Here is a 19,850-nt window from a genome sequence, read left to right as displayed (position 1 = left end):
TAAAAAAAAATTATTTTGATGCATTTCCAAGTAAAAATCACTTTGAAAAGCAACCGCTACCACAATGCCAAGCAGTACTAAGTTGGTAAAAAAATGCTTTTCAATCCACCTATTTTCCTTTCTCCTTTACTTTAGTCCCTTTTGCTTTCAAAATTTTAATTTTAGTTTAAAATTTCATATTTTTTTTAGTCCATGGGCTTAGGAGATGAGAAAGAAACTCGTTAGAAAATAGAGAGGAAGAGAGAAAGTTATTGGTTGACTAATTTCAACAATAAAAGCTTGATTTTTATGTCAACGTGTTTATACGAGAAGAGGCCTATTAAGATGTTTTTAGACTTTCATCTCGTCGAAAAAAGTATATTGAAGTTGGGATTTTTTTCTAATTTGAATTTGTATTTTTAAACTGATTTAGGGATGTATTTAATTGAAAAATTAGTTTATTGAGATGATAAAATATTTTGTATTTTGTATTTTTGAAATGACTTTTTATATAAAAAAAAATTGGCTTAATTTTCTAACTATCTTTTTTATATTAAAAAATTTAAGTAAATAGATGATGCGTTGTTTGATTTTATTTATTTATTTATTTTTGTAGAAAAAACATCAAAATTTGTTTCCTATGTATGTCAAAATAGAGTATTTTAATCCATCTGTAAATTTTATTGATTTATTTAATTAAACATATACATCACCTGAAAATATTAATCAAGCATTTATTCAAGCAGAGTGTCCTGTCCTTGGTGGGATACGTTTAAATCAATTGTTTTCATGTCATATCATCAAAAGGTGCACTTTACGGGTTGCATGTGATTTCTGAGCCACTTAACTAATCACTTCTTGACTCGAACTGTGATTCACTGTTTTCAGGCATGACAAATGGAAGCTCCTCTCTAACGTCCAAATTCTCACTTCAAACTCTTGTCGATTAGCTCCCAATTATTGCATCTCCGCATGCTTGGTTTTCAACGTTCTTTCCTTGCCCCTTGATCCTGTATCTATAATATGTAGATGTAGCTGTTTATAATTTAAAATATTTATTTAATTCTTATTATTCACTTAACTTTCTTAATATCGCAACAGTATTTTTTTATATTTCAAAAGTGTTTTTAAAATTCAAAAATAAATAATCACTTAGCATTCTAATATCCAGTTTTATTCTGTTTTGGAATGCAACTATATATAGTAACTGAAATCCAAATTATTAATTTAATAATAGTGTCAAGACATGATGTATGAACAGCATTCCCGTTCGACCCCCACCGTTGATGTTTTGTTGCCTGTAGAGAAACATTAATGCAAAACATTGTGGGTTTTCAGGACACAACACTACAAAAAAAAACAAACCTTCAAATGGGAGGATCGAAAATTGATGCTTGCCCTTGTCTAATAGATGTTCCCTTAACATAAGGCCTATATATATATATATATATAGTAAATAGTCGTCTGAATTAGGATCACATAGAATTTAGAGGGTGGAGGGCATAATAATTATTAATTAGTGTAAACTGAATGTTTCTGATTATAGGACTTCCATTGCACTATAAAAAAAAAAAAAAAAAAAAAAAGGAGAACGGCTAACTCTCTTTTGCCAACAAATATATAGTTCAGTCGGCACTTTCATGCTCCGTCCTATTGCAAGATTTTAGGTTGAAGTCTCTTCTTTATAATTTGTTTTTGGAAAAAACTCCTTTGTATTAACAGTTAGCAAGAAAAAATAAAAATAAAAAAGAGGTGAAAATCAAATCTGGGAAAACCTGACGAGTCCGATGTCTACGTCCCTCGGAGACTTGTGAGGAAAGTTGGGGGGGGGGGGGGGGGAAGCTATTTTTCTTGACTCAATAAACAAGAGAGTGGTTATTACACTCTTCTACTATATATTGTGTTCTGATCCACCTTACAGAGCAATAAAACTGGAACAGAGACTAATCGAAGAGCAATAAAACTGGAACAGAGACTAATCGAAGAGCAAAAAGTTATACTATAAATTATCAGGCTAACCGTGGAACCATTTAGTGAACTAGACTAATAATTTGACACCAGCCAGTTTCCAGAAAAACTAATAATTAAGCACTATAAACTCGATAGAAAGTTAATTACGATAGATGGAGCATGCATTTTCAGAGAAGAAAAGGAAAGAAAAAAGAAATATATATGGATTAATTTAAGATTTAACTCAACAGATGGATAGATCCAGAATTCATAACAGGAAGCCGAGTTTATGAACACTACGAAATAATGATAGCAACATATAAAATTAAGTAGTTCTATTAATTACACTCTTATAGCTAGATAGATACATATAATTCAAGATTCTTGAGACAATACTTCAAGGCTCGCCGCGCTCACGCTCATGCCAGCAAATAAGCATGGCTATGCAACGCCTGACGATATAGAATTTGCCCCTCTGCTTCTTCACCAAATGGCTGCACTTCTGCCCAAACGATCTGCAAGGTTCACAACCATGCAGCTGAGTCTCACTCTTTTCCTTGCCTGCCATGAACTATAATGCAAGTTAGCCACTTGAGCTAAGAGTGTGACTATACTACAAGAAGAAGGAAATGAAATATAAAGGGCAGAGATGGGAGGTTGTTGTATTTATAGATAGAAGGGAAGCGAGGATTTGGGGGAGGTGTTATGGTTATATGCGATCTGTTTTGGGCTTCTCTGTTTTAGGTATGGACTCTAGCCATTGTAAATTGTAAGGTAACCCACTGGCTGTCAGGAAGGATGGTGCAGCATATGATCAGGCACGGTATGGACCAATGCTCCTGCCATTTCACCTGAAAATATTAAGTTCGCCTAGGTCCCATTGCGTCTTGTTAAAAATACTTTTACCATCTTGTACAATGAAGAATATTTCAAAAAAAAATTATTTCATATTAAAAAAATACTTTTTTATAAACATAGAGTATGTATAAAGTTTTATATCTTATATTGGAAAAATAAAACTTTTATTTAGTGTTTATATAGGGAACTTTGATATGAGATAGTAACCAATAAGGAAAAGATAATGGGCTCGCACGTATAAGGTTAAGTCGAGCAAGAGGAAAACCTTTAATTACTCTTCATGTATACGAAGCAACGCCTGTACTTTCTAAACCTTTTATCTCCGGTAATAATTTGTTTTTGACCCTTAAACAGAAATTATAATTTTTTAAACACTTGAAATTAATTTTCTAACAATCATAAAATACTAACAATTTTTTTATTTAAAAACTTTTTTAACAGCTAAAACTCTTTAATTCCCTAATGGCACTTTTATTTATTGAACTGTTGTAACAACTCTTTCATTCTCTAATTTATTTTCTGCTTAGTTGTTACATGTTAGCAATCTATATATACCATGCACTCTTACAATAAAGGTGTACTGAAAAAACCATAGTATTTTCCTATGTTTGCAAAGCTTGCTAGTATTCTCTTTCGATCTTGATCTGGTTGTTTCTATAACCCTCATTTTAGAGGAGAAACTTATTAGTTCCTGGAAGATAGCCTTGTGTTAAGGTAATATGCTTAAGGACAATATTTATACACGCCTCAAGTTTTTTTTTTCGTTTCTGTTCTTCATTTTATTTTATCACAACACTTAGAGCCTTATCTGACAACTTAAATTTTTGAATTGGGATGGTTACATGGTTTCAGAGTCTTATTGACCAAGTAGTCACAAGTTTGAATCTCACCATTTTTATTCTATTTGATAAAATTAATAGCACAAGATAATTTGGGCCTGTGTAAATTTTAAACTTATAGGGCTTTCACTTGAGGAAGTGTGTTGGAGAGTAATATAAAACTATTATTGGAACTTCATCTAACAGCTTAACCTTTTGGGTGAGATAAAGTATCAAAGCCTTGATGACCAAATAGTCGCGAGTTCAAATCTCACTACACTCATTCTCTCTTCCAATAAAAATCTAATTAATAACACAAGGTAGTATAGGCATGTGCAAGTTTCAAGTCCAAAAGGTTTTCACATGAGAGAGTGTGTTAGATAATAAATTATATCTTAGAATCTCACCTAACAATTTAAACTCTTGGGTTGAGATTTTTTTTACAAAAGAAATTGTTTTCCATGATTTTATTGATGTATACCCCATCGGTGTCGAGTAGGTTTTTCTTCATGATTAAAAAGCTTTAATAATTTGTTTTTAAAATACTGACCAAATAATTGATAGAACTCATATGATTAAAAACATGAGAATGCTTCTAAGAAGGCTTTTTTTTTTTTATTTCATGTATGTTTATATATTACTTTACACATCTAATAAACTTGGATTCTGCAATTGTGCTTCACTAAAGCACCTCACTTAAAAAAAAAAACAAATTGGTCTTTGGATTTTTTTTCTTTTTGATTTGGTGCTTTTTTCTCTCTTTTGTTTCATTATTGTTTTTTACAAATTAGTCCATTGACTTTACCCTTTTTTTATTTAATTTTTTTTGGATCTAATTGTATGAGATAAAGTTTTTAATTTATTTAGAAATTAACTAGTACACTAAGAAAAATTGAGGTTTTCCCCACCTACTTCACTATTCATATGAATAGTAAAGAAGACCCCCCTTTTTCCTTTTTATTTTTATTTTTAATTTTATCTTCTTTCAATTATTGAAAATGTTTTTTGGCTTTTTTCTTTCAATTTAATTCTTTAATATTTTATTGATTTTGAATTGATTAAATAATTTGTTTTAGCTTCATTTATATGAGGTTATCATAATATTAAACAAATGTTCTGATATTTTTTATTTGTTCTTAATTTTTTAAGCGTTTATTTTTGTTATCATATCATTAAATAAAAAAATAATTTTAAACCCAATACAATCTATGATCTCGGTTGCAGGTTTGACGAGTTAAGCTGTGAAACTCAGGTCAATTTAATATGTTGTTATCTCAATATTAAAAAAATATCATCTTGAATTTTTTTTATAAAGCCAAATTATATTTTTACAGGGCATTCATATTGCCTTTTAACACTCAAAGTCAATTGCATCATATAAGGGCAACTTTCATGCGGATTAATTTTAAATCCGGGCTAGATAAGGAGTCCAGTTGAGAGGTCTCAAGGTTGAACCACTAAGCCGGTTTTATAGTTTCTTTGTTTTCAAATTTCATCTGCCAATTTGTTTTTTTTTATTGAATCCTTTCTGGCTTCTTCTTTTTTAGCAATTTCTTCCTTTAGTATTTGGTTAATTTTGAATTGATTTTCATAATTTTTTTTTTCTATAAGGTTATTATAGTCTCAAATATACTAATATTTGGTTGGTATATAATTTTATGAGCGTATATTTTTATTATTATATCATTAAATAAAAAATATTTTTATTTTCAAATTTCAACATGAACTAGCACAATTAATAGAAAACTTTCATGACACTTAGGTTCAAAGTTTTTTTTTAAAAAAAAAAATCTAGCATAGCATAACTATTATAATATTTTGATGAACTAGCACCACTTCAGAAATTCTAGCAACCAACCTACTAAATTTTTTAAAGAGTTGTTCTATCGGGAGTAGTGCAATATCTTATGTTTTGCTAACCCTAGTAGTGTAACCGACCAAAAGAATGTAGATTGCGTTACAACTCTGTTTTTTATACTTGTTTATCCTATAAAATTGAGATAAAATGCAAAGTTATATTTGAAGAAAATACAACTCAATAAATTCATTAAAAATATAACATCATCTAATCACATCTAACTTTATCTAATAATTTAACTGCATCTAATCATTTTTATTGATAGAAATTTGTTTCTAAGTGCTTGTTAATGGTCCTACATCATGGAAATCACATCTTTGTCCTTATCTAATATTGTGTGCTCCTCGGTCTTCCACCTGAATGGTGGCGCAGGTGCATAGAGCCTCATTGGTTATGTCATGAATTGCAGCAATAACTCTTTCACTCCCCCTCCGATATAAGAAATGCATGTATTACTTTATAAAAAATCAGTTTATAATACATACACGACATTTATTTTTGTGTATAAGGCTCGTAATGCATAAGTAGACACCTCAAAATTCATTTCCATGGCTATTTGATAAAGCAGTGCCTGATATGCATGTAGGTATCAACTGCAATGGTCGGATATTGCTCTTCAAGGGTGTCTTAAAGTATAGTAACGGTTGCTTTTCGAAGTGATTTTCACTTATAAATATATTAAAATATTTTTTTTATTTTTTTAAATTATTTTTTATATCAGCACATCGAAACGATCCGATAACATTAAAAAAAATTAATTTTAAGCAAAATCATTTTTTTTTTCAAAATTTGGCCACCCCTGTTTGGAACGCAATGCCAAACAGGGGCTTCATCGATTCTCCCCCTCCTCGCATCCCATTGATTGAAAAATCTATATACATTCTCAATGACTAATATCATGCAATTGATTATTGGTATCAACATCAAGTAATATATGTTGATGCAATCCAAACTACCTTATAACATTGTGCAACTCGACTATCATAAAATAATGAAATGAAACCGTTGATCTTTATATGTCCCTACCCTCACTACAAAATGAAGGAGCTACTTGTACTGCATCCTCTCAGAATGTAACTAATTAAAACATAGAATCCATGTACCTTAACAATTTGATTCAAAAAATAATATTATAGAAACAAATAAAATGCATATTCGTAATTCACATCTAATGAGGTTAATGCAGTGCATATCTTGCTCGTTGCGGTAGAATGATTAACTTGGGTTGGATTTTGATGAAATTTCCTAGACCTATACAAATCTAAAATAATTATACTTGTAACGTTAGTGAACAATCCCTAATTTGTTTCGAGTCAACCATGTAATAATGACATAGTTAACGATATAGATAGGCAAGCATTGCACATCCCTATCTATATCTCATAATCAGCTCAAAATCTTCCAATAACAGTTGAAATATGACTAGCATTGTATCGTTAGCCAAACCATAAATAACATGTTACCAAACATATGCATGCGGTACGCTTTAGCATATTTGTGCAACATTCTATCTGTGGGGTTATTTAGAGGTATGTCTATGAAGTATCTTTTCTAGCAACTTTAACTTAATGCAATCTTTCTTAATAGCTTCATTGTAAGGTATATATCCTAATAAATTCCAACAAATTTCATCCTTATCATATAATCTTCTATCGGTAACATGAGCATCATCTATCAACAACTCAAGTAATAAAACAACATCTTTTTGAATTTATTATGAGCTCATATACCAAGGTAAATTCTTACAGGAAGAATCCATGTGAGTGCCCTGATAGGATTCACCTATCTTGAAAGGCGAAAGTATTTTTCACAACTCGTGTATTGTAATGAAAAATACTGTCAATTAAAATTGCTGAATATCCAAAATAATTCTAAGAAATTTTTTAGTCAACTCCTGGTACTTAAATCCAATCTATTGGTAAGTCCAATATTTATATCAGAATATTGACCATTAATTTTCAGGAATTAAAATTTTTAGAGTTATTGAAATATTGGTCAGATCCTTAAGGAATTTTACAAACTTATTATATGTCAAAGCATACTTGTATGAACTATGAACTTTCACTAAAAGACATCAAATTGATCAACATGCTTTCAAAATATTTAACCCACAAACAAAAGCAACTTATTGTTTTATTACAAAACATATTCAAATACCAATAAAAATATCTCAAATACATCATCAACATGTTATTGGGCTAAAATTACATAATCAAATAAGCATTAAAAACTAAGAATCATGCCTTTAGTGTAAGCCTCTCTAATACATTATTGATCAAAACTAAAACAAACTGTCATAACAAAAGCTTGAGCAATCTAAAACATGCTTAAAAGAAAACCAAAAACAAAAAAAAACTTTTCCAAAAAACATCGGATTATTCTAGCATTAAAATCAAACCAAAAAAGGCAAGATAAGCTTAAACAATATTAAAAGAGGTTTAAACATTAGAATGAATAGGAAAGCTACATGGATTCCACCTTTGAACTTTTACATGGTTATACCTTCTCCAAGATTTCTGGCCATGGACTGTTGTTTTGCTTCTCTTTTTTTTTTCCTTCTTTCCTTTTCACTATCTTTTTTTCTTCCAAAGCTTGTTACACCCTTTATGTTAGGCTCTTGAACCTTCATATCAGGATCTTTTCACAGTGTGTTTCTCCATATTTTTTCTCTCTTTTTTTCATTTTTTAGAGGGGTATTTATAAGGTTTTTCTAGGGTTCTTGATGGATTCAAACATAAAGTGGTCAAAGCCTAGCCTTTTGATCAAAATGGGAGAGTTATGGACAAATGTTAACAGTTGAAACCTCTGTCCTTTAATGGTTTTGGATGGTGGTATTGTAACAAACTTGTCTAAGTGGTTTTTTTTTGTTTGAAGATAAAGGCATGCATCTCTCACCTTCTGATTTTGGATGAAAGATTTATGACTCTTGATAAGAACCTCTAGAAATTTTTAAGTGTGAACACACGAAAAAATTGAGTGGTTTTGCATAAATAAGTATCTTAGTCAAGGCTGATTGAGTTGACCAATTTCGAGACTTCGAAGCAATTTCAATGTAAACGTCATCGAAGACCACCTAAGATTGGTAAAGGAGAAGCATGTCTTTCGATTAGATCCATTTTTGCTGCATTTAGAGGTCTTTAGCTCTACATTCATTCGTTTGAAAGTACCGACTCGAACAACTAAGAATCTGAAAATACAATGATAGCTGATCAAGGATAAAATGTTGTTGAGTTCATTGAAGAAAATATGATGTAAATGTTTGATAAGAGTAGTTGATCTTTGTAAAGGGGGTGCTTCTTAGATGAATAACGATGATTACAGCCCTAGAGATGATCAGAAACGCCACGTTCATTCGCTTAAAGGTGCTTACTCGATCAGTCAAAACTGCCAAGAAGAAGCTAAACAGTGGTCGAACGACACGTCGTCTAGGTTATACCCTAGAAATTAGAGTTTTTAATTTAGGATATGACAAATTTCATTTTGGTCATTGTGCTTCCAATTGCTTTTAATTGCACCCATAATTTCCTCTTAAACTCCTAATTTCACTCATGTCAAACTGAATCATCAGCTCCAAAGTTTAGCGTGATTTTCATATTGGTTCTTGGTTTGTGATTTGTTCATTTAAACCCTTTATTGATCGTCAAACTGTTAATTTTCTTTAATTTGGTCCCTGATTTGGTCAATTTCAGCCCTTATAATCACACATATTTTTTCAATTTGGTCCTTGTATTTGCTGACCTATATTATAAGACCTTCTTAACTCTGATTAACTTAAAATTTTAACCTAATATAGCTAATAAATCTAAAAACTTCTAGTAAAATTTTAAATTAATCCAATAATTAAATTGAAAATTATACTTAATAACATAAAACTAGATATTATATATAATTATATTAAAATCTAAATTTTTTTATTCAACCTTCTTAATATGAGCCGAGGTGGTAGGGAATGGAAGCACTGAAAGTTCATTTCAACCCCCTCTAACAATCCTCTTTGGTATTGTATGTTAGTGTAAAATTTTGTTTTCTTTTTTTGTTTTAATTACTTTTAGATTAATCCGTCGAAATAAGTGTTAAAAGATGAGTGCTCTTATTTCCTACCTCATGGTACCCATGGAAGCACTAACGAGCAATCATGCACTACTTCCAAAGTACTATGAAGCAACTATTGACTACTATGGACAGAAAGATACGGGTGATTTAAAGAACAAAGATTATACTTTTCTGTACAGCAACATTAGAACATTGAAGCATAAACTTGACCTGTGCCAATAAAAATGCATGATCTCCACCTACCAAAAACTGGAAGTCTATACTTGAGGCACTGGAAAACCATTCCAGGCCGACATGACATCCATTTAAATGGTATTGCCTTAATGACTTTCATCTAAGTAAATCTGCATAAGCATCGAGGCCATGGCTGCCAACACACTGCTTAAGCTTGTACAGTGCACGGCTCTCCAATTGCCGTACCCTCTCTTTAGACAACCCAAACACATTGCCAATCTCAGAAAGTGATTTCTGTTTTCCATCCTCAATGCCAAACCTTAACCTGATTATCCGTCTTTCTTTTAAGCTGAGAATATTTAGGAGCCCACGAATATGTTTTCTCATCAGTTGCTTTGCCACACTCATATCTGGTATCTCGATTTCTGTGTCAGCAGTTATCTCCTGCAATATAAAGAGGAAAAGCATGATTTCTACAAATTCTCAATCAATTTTCAGAAACCTTGTTTTGATAAAGGACCCATGCCAAGTAAGCATTTGACAGAGGAAAACATTTGCCAAATTTGAAATCATCTTTTGTAAACAAAATGGTCCAGTGCTGATTTTTTTTGTTTCTTTTGAGGGAAGCAGTATTGATCTTTGAATTACTCGCATAGGACTATTTATAGAGCAGCTCATAATAGTAATGTATGCTACAGGCACTGGAAACTTACAGAGTAGTTAAGGCCTTGATGGGGATTTCAAAGAGCACAATAAATAGCATGTTAAGTGTTCTAAATACTTATATTAAGTTTCTTTCCCTCTGGAATTTTCTATTTGAAGCTCAAGAATGTGGATATTAAATGAAACACGAGAGAACAAAGAAGCATTTACTTGAAAAGTAGTATTTTGGTCAGACCACACAGTTTGTTGCATCGAAAGTGGTGTTCTTGTAAAACATAGCAACTTTTCCAATTTGTCAATAGCTATTCCAACACGTCTTGCTATTTCTTCTGCGGTTGGTTGATGATTTCCTTCCTGAATATATGACCTCTTTGCTTCCATCACCTTTCCTAAGAGGCCATAGACATTCTCCTACAAGGAAAATGTTATTAGTTCTCAGACGAGCATTAAAGCTCATCATGCTTTTAAATACATTTTGAAGTTATAAATCATCAGGAATTCAGACAGTAAAAGTCCAGCCATTGTTAGAATATTAGTGAGAAAACGTCATACTTTACATGCCAAGAAAATAACGAGAATTTATTTAGACAAAAAAGGTAAAATTGATTCTTATCCTCGACACCAATTATTTTATTGCTGAAATTATTGACATTTGTGAACCACCAGAGATGGTGAGAGATAAAAGAAAATGGAGAAAAACATGGACAAGTAATTCTTGTTGAAACAGAAATTATGAGAGAAAATTGTCATTACCGGTAAACGAATTGTCCTAGAATGTTGAAATATAGCCTTTGTAATAGTTTGTCTTATCCACCAATAAGCATAAGTGGCAAATCGGCAACCAGCTTGCGGTTTGAATTTCTCAATGCTCTTCATAAGACCCACAGTTCCCTCCTATAGCAGTTTTAGGAAAGAAACAGAAAGAAGCTTAGTTTGAGAATCACAATTCATGTCCATTCAGTCTTGAGTTCAAAAAACAAGCTAACTCAGACATGTTTCTCCAGCTATTCCCTTTTTTCAGTTCCACAAAGAAATGGTATGATCAACAAGGAATATAATGATACCACCAGGATGAGTGTAAAGGCATGCACAACACCCCAGTTATATAGAAAATGTTGAGGAGAATTATTGCTTTGTATGATATTCCAGCACGCACATGAATGGATGATCTAGTATAAAAATTTCTAGCGTAGCTACCATGTGCATCAAACAATTTTTAGGGGCAAAAGGTTCTTTACTATTTCCATCAGACCAAACAAGTAATTTCCATATTCCCTCCCCTCACTCAGAATAGTATTCAACAAAAATGCAAGAACCACATTTTAATTATCCCATCCAGAAACAGAAACCAAGATTTACGTGTTTTATCTACACATTGATAAAGATACACCAAAAAAAAAATGGCACCCCAGAAGGCAATACAAGTTTCAGCTAACCTGCAGTAAATCCTGAAGGCCAAGACCACGGTTTTGATAACGTTTAGCTATGTGAACCACCATCCGTAAGTTCGCATTAATCAGCTTCTCCCGGCTGCGGTTACCAGAGTGAAGTTGTAACTTCAAAACATGACAACTAAGACCAACAGCTTGAGCCCATTCAACCAAGGTTGGTTCACGGCCAAACTGAGATTCAAGCCTATTCTTCACCCCCTCCAAATTCATTAAATCCTGTTTCATTTTTCATTTTAAAGGGAGAAAGAAAAGGTTGTCCATAAATAAGCATCTTCTCTTTTTAAGAAGAACATTCAAGAAAAACTCCATTTCAAATTAGATATGATTGGGAAATACACCTGTATTTGAGCAATCAGTTCAAACTCCTCTTTAGCAGTCAAAAGTTGCTTTGTTTCAGGACCCCACAGGAACAATCTAAGGGGATCATTTGGATCAAATCCTTGGCTTAGCCTTTTCTGTACATCAGCACTTTTAGAATCATAGGTCTCAAAAATCATATCTTTTGTTTTCGGCACCCTTCGATTTAGAGACTGCCTCGCTAAATGTCGTCTTGACCTTACAATCTTCACCTCCTCAAGCGAAAAACTTGATGAACTGGAAAGCTTTTATGTATCAGTCCCGAAACAAAAGAGTTTGTAAGTTAGAATTAAATTAACGGGGAAACAAACCTAGTGGATGCCAAATTATCAAGATCAGTGTTGTTATCAGCAAGAAAAGCCGCATGTTTTGAGGCTGACAAAGCTCTCTTAGCAAGGTTAATAACATCAGTGGGTTCCACATCAATTAGCTTGTCAGTACTACTTGTAACAGACTGCGTGGTCAAGGACATGGATGGATTTTGCCCTTTTCGTGAAGGTGGCAATCTTTAACAGAAAATAGAGCACCATGTAAGAATTCCATCCAGGACAATAAGTGACAATCATAAGAAGCTGATGCAAGTAGCAGGAAATGAAGATTTATTCATCTTACAGATTCCAATAAGCAGGCCAATGATGCAACTGGCACTCAAAGTTTTCTACCAGCTGATCTAACTCATCAGAGTCCTTCCCTTCATGCTCTGATGTCCCAATCTCTGTCTTCCTCCTATCCAATGTTGCCTTGAATGAAACGGAGGCAGACAAATAATTTACAATGCACAAATTAGGAGTTGATATGGACAAAGAGATTACATGAGACTATAAGCAAACATGGCGAGGCCTTTTTCTTTTTAAATTACACAAACAAGGACACTTAAAATTTGAAACTCCGCAAATTCTTCAAAGCAAGCAATTATACAGTCAGCTCATGCAACAAGGTAAAGAATCAATGTTAAAACACAAGTGTCTTACTATATGTGAATCTCCTCAATATTTTAGTTTGGTGCATTGTACAATGAAAACTAACCTGAGAAGCTCTATCTTCCTTGAATATGTTCTGGAGAGGCCTAAACTCATCACGCTGCTCTTGTAAAAGAACCGAAGTAGGAAAATGTTGAGCTGTAGAAGTGGTTGGAATAGAAGAAACAGCAGGAGTTGCTTGTTCCCGAAGTATCAGAACTGCAAAATTAAGAGCGTAAACAAGAGGTAATATTCTCATAAACCCATTAACTAATTTCTAATACACCGAGGAAAACAAGCATAATTTCCAGTAGATATACAATAAAACCTCACTCAACATGCAAGTTAATTCAAAGGAAAACAACAATAGCCTAGGCAACAATCCCACTGATGTTGACTTGCACCCATGAGAGCCAATGACGGGCTTTTCTATGATCCTAAAGTAATAAACGTTTCATGATATGTATAATATATAAGTTATTATAGAAAGGAAGGTCCGTCCTATCAGTTGCTTAACAAAATGTAGAAAATAAATATATAAAAAAAAATTTACAATATCATGAAAATTAATATTCTTTAGCAACCGAAGAAAGAGAGCTAGATAACAGGAATAGACTTTAAGAAAGCTGCAAAGTTGCAATAATTCAGAGGTTACCTGAAGAAGAGAGAGAGTTCTTGAGGTGGGTTCTTGTAGGAAAAGATGGAGATGAAGAAAGCAAAGTCCTGCCAGCCTCCATTCGACTGAATCCTGAAAGCACCTTAAAATCATATACTCCCCTAAACAAGATAGTAAGGAATGGTTTCTTGGATAAAGAAAGAAGCAGAGAAAGCCAGTGGGAGTGCTGCTTTGAGTGACTGATTTCTCACCTCAAAATGGGATCAGGTTGTTGTGCCGCTTGCACTTCCGCTGTCGTTTCGTTCCAGAACTAGACAGCTATCACATGTTGTCATTTAAGGCAGTAGTTTTGCCCACGTTGTAGTATTGTGGCCTATTACAGCCCAATTTGATGTATATGGACATTGATTTTCTTCCTCTTCATGGGCTGAAACTCCAAGGAAAGGTATTTTCAAGATTTTCGAAACCATCTAATTTCTCTTTCATGTTTTCAAGGTTTTCGAAACTCCAAGGATCATTAAACCGGAGGGTTGGACATCGGGTCGAGATTTACCCAGGGTTAAACCCGGGTCACCTTAGTATTGACATTGATTAGATATATCAATTACAATTTACAAAAGCTGTATATATATATTAAAAAAAACTATATTTAATTTCTCTTTCTTGTTTATATTCAAATGAATTATAATAGTATAAAGTAATTTAAGAACAAATAATCATGACATTAATTTGTGTAAAAAGTCAATTAAATCCTCAATGTTTATAATTTTCTTAGCTCAACGCTGGAACATTTATATTATATATATTGAATTACTGATTTCAATAGTGGTAAATCATTTATATCAATATTTATATTTTATTAATGAGAACGTATAATTATATATTTTGTAACCTGAGATATTATATTGCTAAAAAGAAGTAGAAAAACTTTATCCTACGCCAAAAAAAAAATGTAAAAAGAAGAAGTTTTCACTATAAATAATATAGTCTCCTTCAATTATTTAGCATCGTATGGGCCAAGGTATAATAGCCTATAAACATAAAGTGCAATATATTTGAGTCATGGCAGGGATAGAAAATTTTATAGATCAATCGGTGAAAGACAGTCATGGGTTGGATCGTTGGTGGTTTAATTATACAGTTCATCTAGTTATTGCTTGGTTTTGACCTATTAAAGGTTTCTAACATCTTCCATTAAAAACAAGGTATACTATGTAATTATTGACAGTGATAACTGTGAGAATATAATGTCAGTAAAAGTGATAAAAAAACTACAACTTGAAATATAGACAACCATAAAAAAAAATGACCTAACTAAATAGAAATACTAAGATAATCATGAATAAATAATGTTTTATGTTATTTTTTATAGAACAAAATATTATGATAATGTTTGGTATGATATGGTATTGGTGGATGCACATCACATATTGTTAGGTAGACCTTAACAATATGACATGATTGTTGTGCATGATAAACAGGGTAACATCCTCAACATAAAAGAAAGGTGTGTGGTGTTAGCACCCTGGAAGGAAGGGGTAGTTGTTGAATCTGATTCAAATAAAAAAAAGAATTTATTATCTTTATCACAATTCATGGAGGTAGAAAATGAGTGGTTATGCTTTAATGTTTGATAGCAGTACTATAAAGGAGAAGGTTGAAGACAACCCTACAGAAGTCCAGGAGATTCTAACAGAATTTACAAACATGATACTAGAAGAATTTTCTCAAGGGTTACCCCTTAATGAGAGACATCTAGTACCATATCAATATGATCATAAGTTCTAGCTTGCCAAACAAGCTAGCATATATGCTTAGCCCCGAGGAGTTTGAAGAATTATAGCAGTAAGTGGTAAAGTTACTAGAGAATAGGTATATTTAAAAGAGTCCTTGCACAATTTCAAATCTCTTAGTTCCAAAGAAAGATGGTTCATGACGTATATGCATGGATAGAAGATCCATCAACAGATCACCATAAAGTACAGGCACCTCATATCATGATTTGATTATACGTTGCATCAGCTAGCTAGTTCTAAGGTGTTCTTAAAAATTAACCTTTAAAACAAGTACCATCAAATTAGGATCAAGAGAAGGGATAGGTGGAAAACAACTTTGAAGACACAAGATGGTTTGTTTAAGTGATTTGCGATATCATTTGAGTTATCCAATACTCTTAGGACTTTCATTAGATTTATGTATCATGTGTTAAGACTATTCTATACAATTTTATAGTAATTTACTTTAATGATATCCTCAAGTACAATCCATACTCAGAGTCTCACTTGGAACACCTTCAAGTTATTTATAACACATTGAGGTAAGAGCAGTTATATGTCAATCACAAGAAATATAAGTTCCTCACCGACAAATCATATATATGGGTTTTATTGTTTTTGTTGATAGCGTCCAAGCTAATCAATCCAAAGTGGCAGCAATTATAGAATGGCCTACTCCAAAAGTTATTCATGTTGTATAGAGTTTTAAAGCTTATGAGTAATTTTTAGAAGATGTTATAGGTAAAGCTTGGTACCTAAGTAAATTTTATTAGTTCAATGGTCAGAATGAGGTGGTTAACCATAGCCTATGGAATCTACTATGAAATTTAGTAAAAGACAAGCCTAAGCAATGGGATTTGGCTTTGTCCTAACTAGAGTTTGCCTATAACAGGTTTAGAAATCAGACTATCTAGTTAAGCCTATTTAAGATTATGTGTGGTCAAAATCTTTACAGCAAGCTTAAGTTATCACCAATTCCTCGTACTAGATAACTAAACATGCATGCTAAAGGTTTGACAGATTATCTATAGAGGTATATAAATAGGTCGAGCAAGCTTTTTTCGATAATAATGCCAAGTATAAAGCCTAAGGTGATACTCATTATAGAAAGGTCAACTTTAAGGTAGGAAACTTTTTTTTTTTTTGCAGTACTTCCTTGTGATATATTTCCTATACATGAGTACAACAAACTTAAAGAAAGAAAGATCAGTCATTATGATGTCTTCTAGAAGATCAATGATAATGCCTATAAATTATGCCTTCAAAATCACTTGAAGACTTCTAATATTTTTAATGTGTAGTATTTATCTTTATGCTTGATGGATGACAAGAACTCAAGGGCGAGTTGAGATTGATAGCAGCACGTCAAAGAATCTGATAGTTTTGAACATTTAGTTATTCATATGCCATTAGTGGATCATACTAAAAGCTTGGCATACTTGTTTATGGACTAGTTGGACAAAACTAAACCTAAATATAGGTCTATTCATACTAGACCAATAACATGAAACAAAAAAAAAATCATAACTTCCAATCCAACTGCTGGATCAAACTCAAATTTTGTCAGATGATTCTACATGTCTAGTTCTATAAGATACATGACTCGTAACTATTTGGGCTCTGAAAGACCCTTAAATTAGACCTCAAAGATATTTTTTGTGTCAATTGTTTTTTTCTTTTTGTATTTTCAGCTTAATTTTGAATTTTATGTTATGCTTCCTTTTATTTAGGATTTTAATTATCCTACCTTGTGAATTTTGGTTTTCTAGTCTATTTAAAAAGTTATAAATCTCTTAGAAAGGCATATCATATTAGAGATAATTATTCAAAAATAAAATACAAATTAAGATTTTTGTATGAAAACCCCTTTTTACATCAATTATGTCTTTCTTTACTTATTGTCTACTTGTGTTTTGTTTTCTATCAGCATCAAGTATGTCTATTATGTCAAATAATATTTATTCTCAACATCATAGTCATTGATTCTTTGAATAAGATTTAAAATCTTTTTAAAATGTCATTCCACCTTACACAATGATTTTACAATCAATATTATTTCAGAACGAATGGAACATAGGTAAATGAATTCTCTCTGTATCACTTAGTTACTTTCATATAGTTCATGTTATACTTAATATCTACTCACTTATTATTCTTGATTAAGGCAATATGTAACCAGGATCAAAACATAGCATTCTCTATATAACTTAGTGATTTCAAGTTGATGGATCACTTGCACAACTATCATGTTAGTCTTTCCATAAATACCAATAATCTCTCCATATGTAATCCTTATGGGGTCAATTTAGTTACCTATTATTTTACAAGCATCTATATTTTTTTTCAGATATCCCTCATGTCTCAACCTATGAGAATTTATTCTTCATTTTATAAAAAAAGGAACATAATATTTACTAGTCTCAACAACTCTAATTAATATCCATTATTAATAGAGTATCAACCATGAACATTTAGGAACAATGTCTTAATGCAAATGGAATTCTCATAATTATAATTACGTTATAATTTACTTTGCAAAATATTTTTGTCTCAAATATTTAATATTTACTCTGTACTTATTAATAAAACATAACTAAATACCAAATATAAATAATCCCTTATATTAACAAAATATTTTTTAAATGAATATAAAAATAAATAATGCCTTAGGGTTTTCCGAGTGAAAACAAATTGAAAAATGAGTTTTTAGGGTCCAAAAATTTAAACCTCGATTTTTCAATCATAAAATGATGTAGAGGATAATAGGTCATCTACCATAATAGACGATGTGTCATCCACTTAGAGGAAGAAAAAAAACCTAAACATACCATCTATTTAGAAAAGACACAGGAGCATTGGCTTACCAACCCAGGTGCGCCTAAGCTTTTGGATGCCTAGCGAGGCATATGGGTCTAACTTGCTAGACTTAGCTATACATGATCCTTTTTTTTTTCAATTTTGATTAATGTTATTTAGATTTTATTTAATACCTCCTCTCTCATTTATTTATTTTATTTCTTACTTTGAATTACTTTTTATATAAACTGTGATTAATGTCCTCTTAGTTTCTTAAATTATTTAGTTCTCCTAAACTAGTAACTAGTATTTTTTTATTATTATTTTATAATGCTTTGAAAATATGATTGAGATTTATCTTTAAATTTCTTCCCTTTTATATTTTATATAAATAAATCATATTTACATGAAATATTTTTAAAAATAGAAATCATTTATCCTTAACAATTAGAATTAACCTCTAAGAGAAAATAAATAAATAAATAAATAAAATAAAATAAAAAGGATAGTTTGGGTTAAATATCGCATATGCATCTATCTTTTGCTTTTTATTAGATATATTAACCTTTTATTTCAGTGTTTAATTAGCTTTACCAACTTTTTTGATTTATTAGTTTATATTTTTAAAATTTATTTTATTATATGTAAATAATGTATTTTTTTAATTAAAAAATCATAATAACAATCATACATGCATAATATTAATATTTTTTTATTTGCATTAAAAAAAAAGAAGCTAAAAAGGCTCACTCTTTCACTATGCACCAAGACATAATTCACTATAGATTAAAACTATAAAATGATCATTTTGCCTTTATAAAAAAAATCAATAAACTTGTTATAGAGGGTAATAGAGTCTTTTCCACATGACTCATTTAACGTTACCAAATTGATTAGAACAAATTGGCTTTCTCGTATTGTTTAGCATAGTAAAATTACTTAATTATTGTTAAAAGAATATATATATATATATATATATATATATATATATATATATATATATAGAAACTAGCTTCTTCGTCTTTTTATTTTTTTTAAACACAGTAAAATGATCTAATTACCCTTAAAGAAAACTATTAATATGGCATCTATGGGCTTTTTGTATTTTCAACATGATTTTTCGGTTATAATCAAGTTAATATGGGGGCAATTTGATATTTCAATAAACATAAAATATTATTCAAAAAATAAAAGTAATTGGCATGTACGTAGGGACACCAGTGTCATTCAAACGACATATGAGGTGTCATCCGACAACCAAACAATGACTTTCGAGGTGGCATTTGAATTGTCTTGACAACCTCTCCATTCTTTGATGGTGCACGTGGCCTATGGATCTCCGGTTTGGCGCTAACAATGTTTTTTCTCTCTCTCTTCTCCTCGATTTCCATACCTAACCCTCTCATTTTTCAAAGTAGCCCTTCAATTTGTTTTTTCTTTAGATTTAATCCTTGTTTTTTTTTATTACTATTTGTTTTATTTGAAATAATTTATATTTTTTTAAAATTTCATCCTCCTAATTTATCATATTTGATTCTCATTC

The 19,850-nt window shown here is 31.4% G+C and overlaps 2 protein-coding genes across 3 annotated transcripts; both read right to left on the bottom strand.

Annotated features, from left to right (window-relative positions):
* Positions 1–2,131: 2,131 nt before the first annotated feature.
* Positions 2,132–2,586, bottom strand: LOC133688203 (small polypeptide DEVIL 16). The gene has a single exon (XM_062107612.1). The coding sequence runs from the start codon at positions 2,495–2,497 to the stop codon at positions 2,327–2,329; it is 171 nt and encodes a 56-aa protein (XP_061963596.1). The 5' UTR covers positions 2,498–2,586; the 3' UTR covers positions 2,132–2,326.
* A 7,073-nt stretch (positions 2,587–9,659) lies between these two features.
* On the bottom strand, positions 9,660–14,100 carry LOC133687888 (RNA polymerase sigma factor sigF, chloroplastic). Of its 2 annotated transcripts, none has more exons than XM_062107226.1 (10): positions 13,988–14,100; positions 13,776–13,861; positions 13,188–13,339; positions 12,774–12,901; positions 12,473–12,667; positions 12,143–12,398; positions 11,790–12,020; positions 11,107–11,247; positions 10,564–10,764; positions 9,660–10,134 (listed from the first exon to the last, which is right to left on the bottom strand). In XM_062107226.1, exons 2-10 carry the CDS (start codon positions 13,855–13,857, stop codon positions 9,847–9,849), a joined length of 1,674 nt encoding a protein of 557 aa, XP_061963210.1. In that variant the 5' UTR covers positions 13,858–13,861; positions 13,988–14,100; the 3' UTR covers positions 9,660–9,846. The 2 variants fall into 2 exon arrangements, with proteins under 2 accessions (XP_061963210.1, XP_061963209.1); XM_062107225.1 differs by having other exon boundaries at positions 13,776–13,868; positions 13,988–14,094.
* Between the last annotated feature and the right edge of the window lie 5,750 nt (positions 14,101–19,850).

Source organism: Populus nigra, chromosome 3, assembly GCF_951802175.1.
Source record: "Populus nigra chromosome 3, ddPopNigr1.1, whole genome shotgun sequence".
NCBI lineage: Eukaryota > Viridiplantae > Streptophyta > Magnoliopsida > Malpighiales > Salicaceae > Populus > Populus nigra.
The sequence above is the reverse complement of the archived record's forward strand: the minus strand, read 5'-3'. Positions and strand labels throughout refer to the sequence as shown.

Coding starts and splice junctions, on each gene's coding strand:
- LOC133688203 (XM_062107612.1), bottom strand. CDS start 2,497: ATGGCAGGCAAGGAAAAGAGTGAGACTCAGCTGCATGGTTGTGAACCT.
- LOC133687888 (XM_062107226.1), bottom strand. CDS start 13,857: ATGGAGGCTGGCAGGACTTTGCTTTCTTCATCTCCATCTTTTCCTACA. Junction 12,668..12,773: donor TGGCCTGCTTATTGGAATCT/GTAAGATGAATA, acceptor TTTCTGTTAAAG/ATTGCCACCTTCACGAAAAG. Junction 10,765..11,106: donor CTAGGACAATTCGTTTACCG/GTAATGACAATT, acceptor TTTTCCTTGTAG/GAGAATGTCTATGGCCTCTT.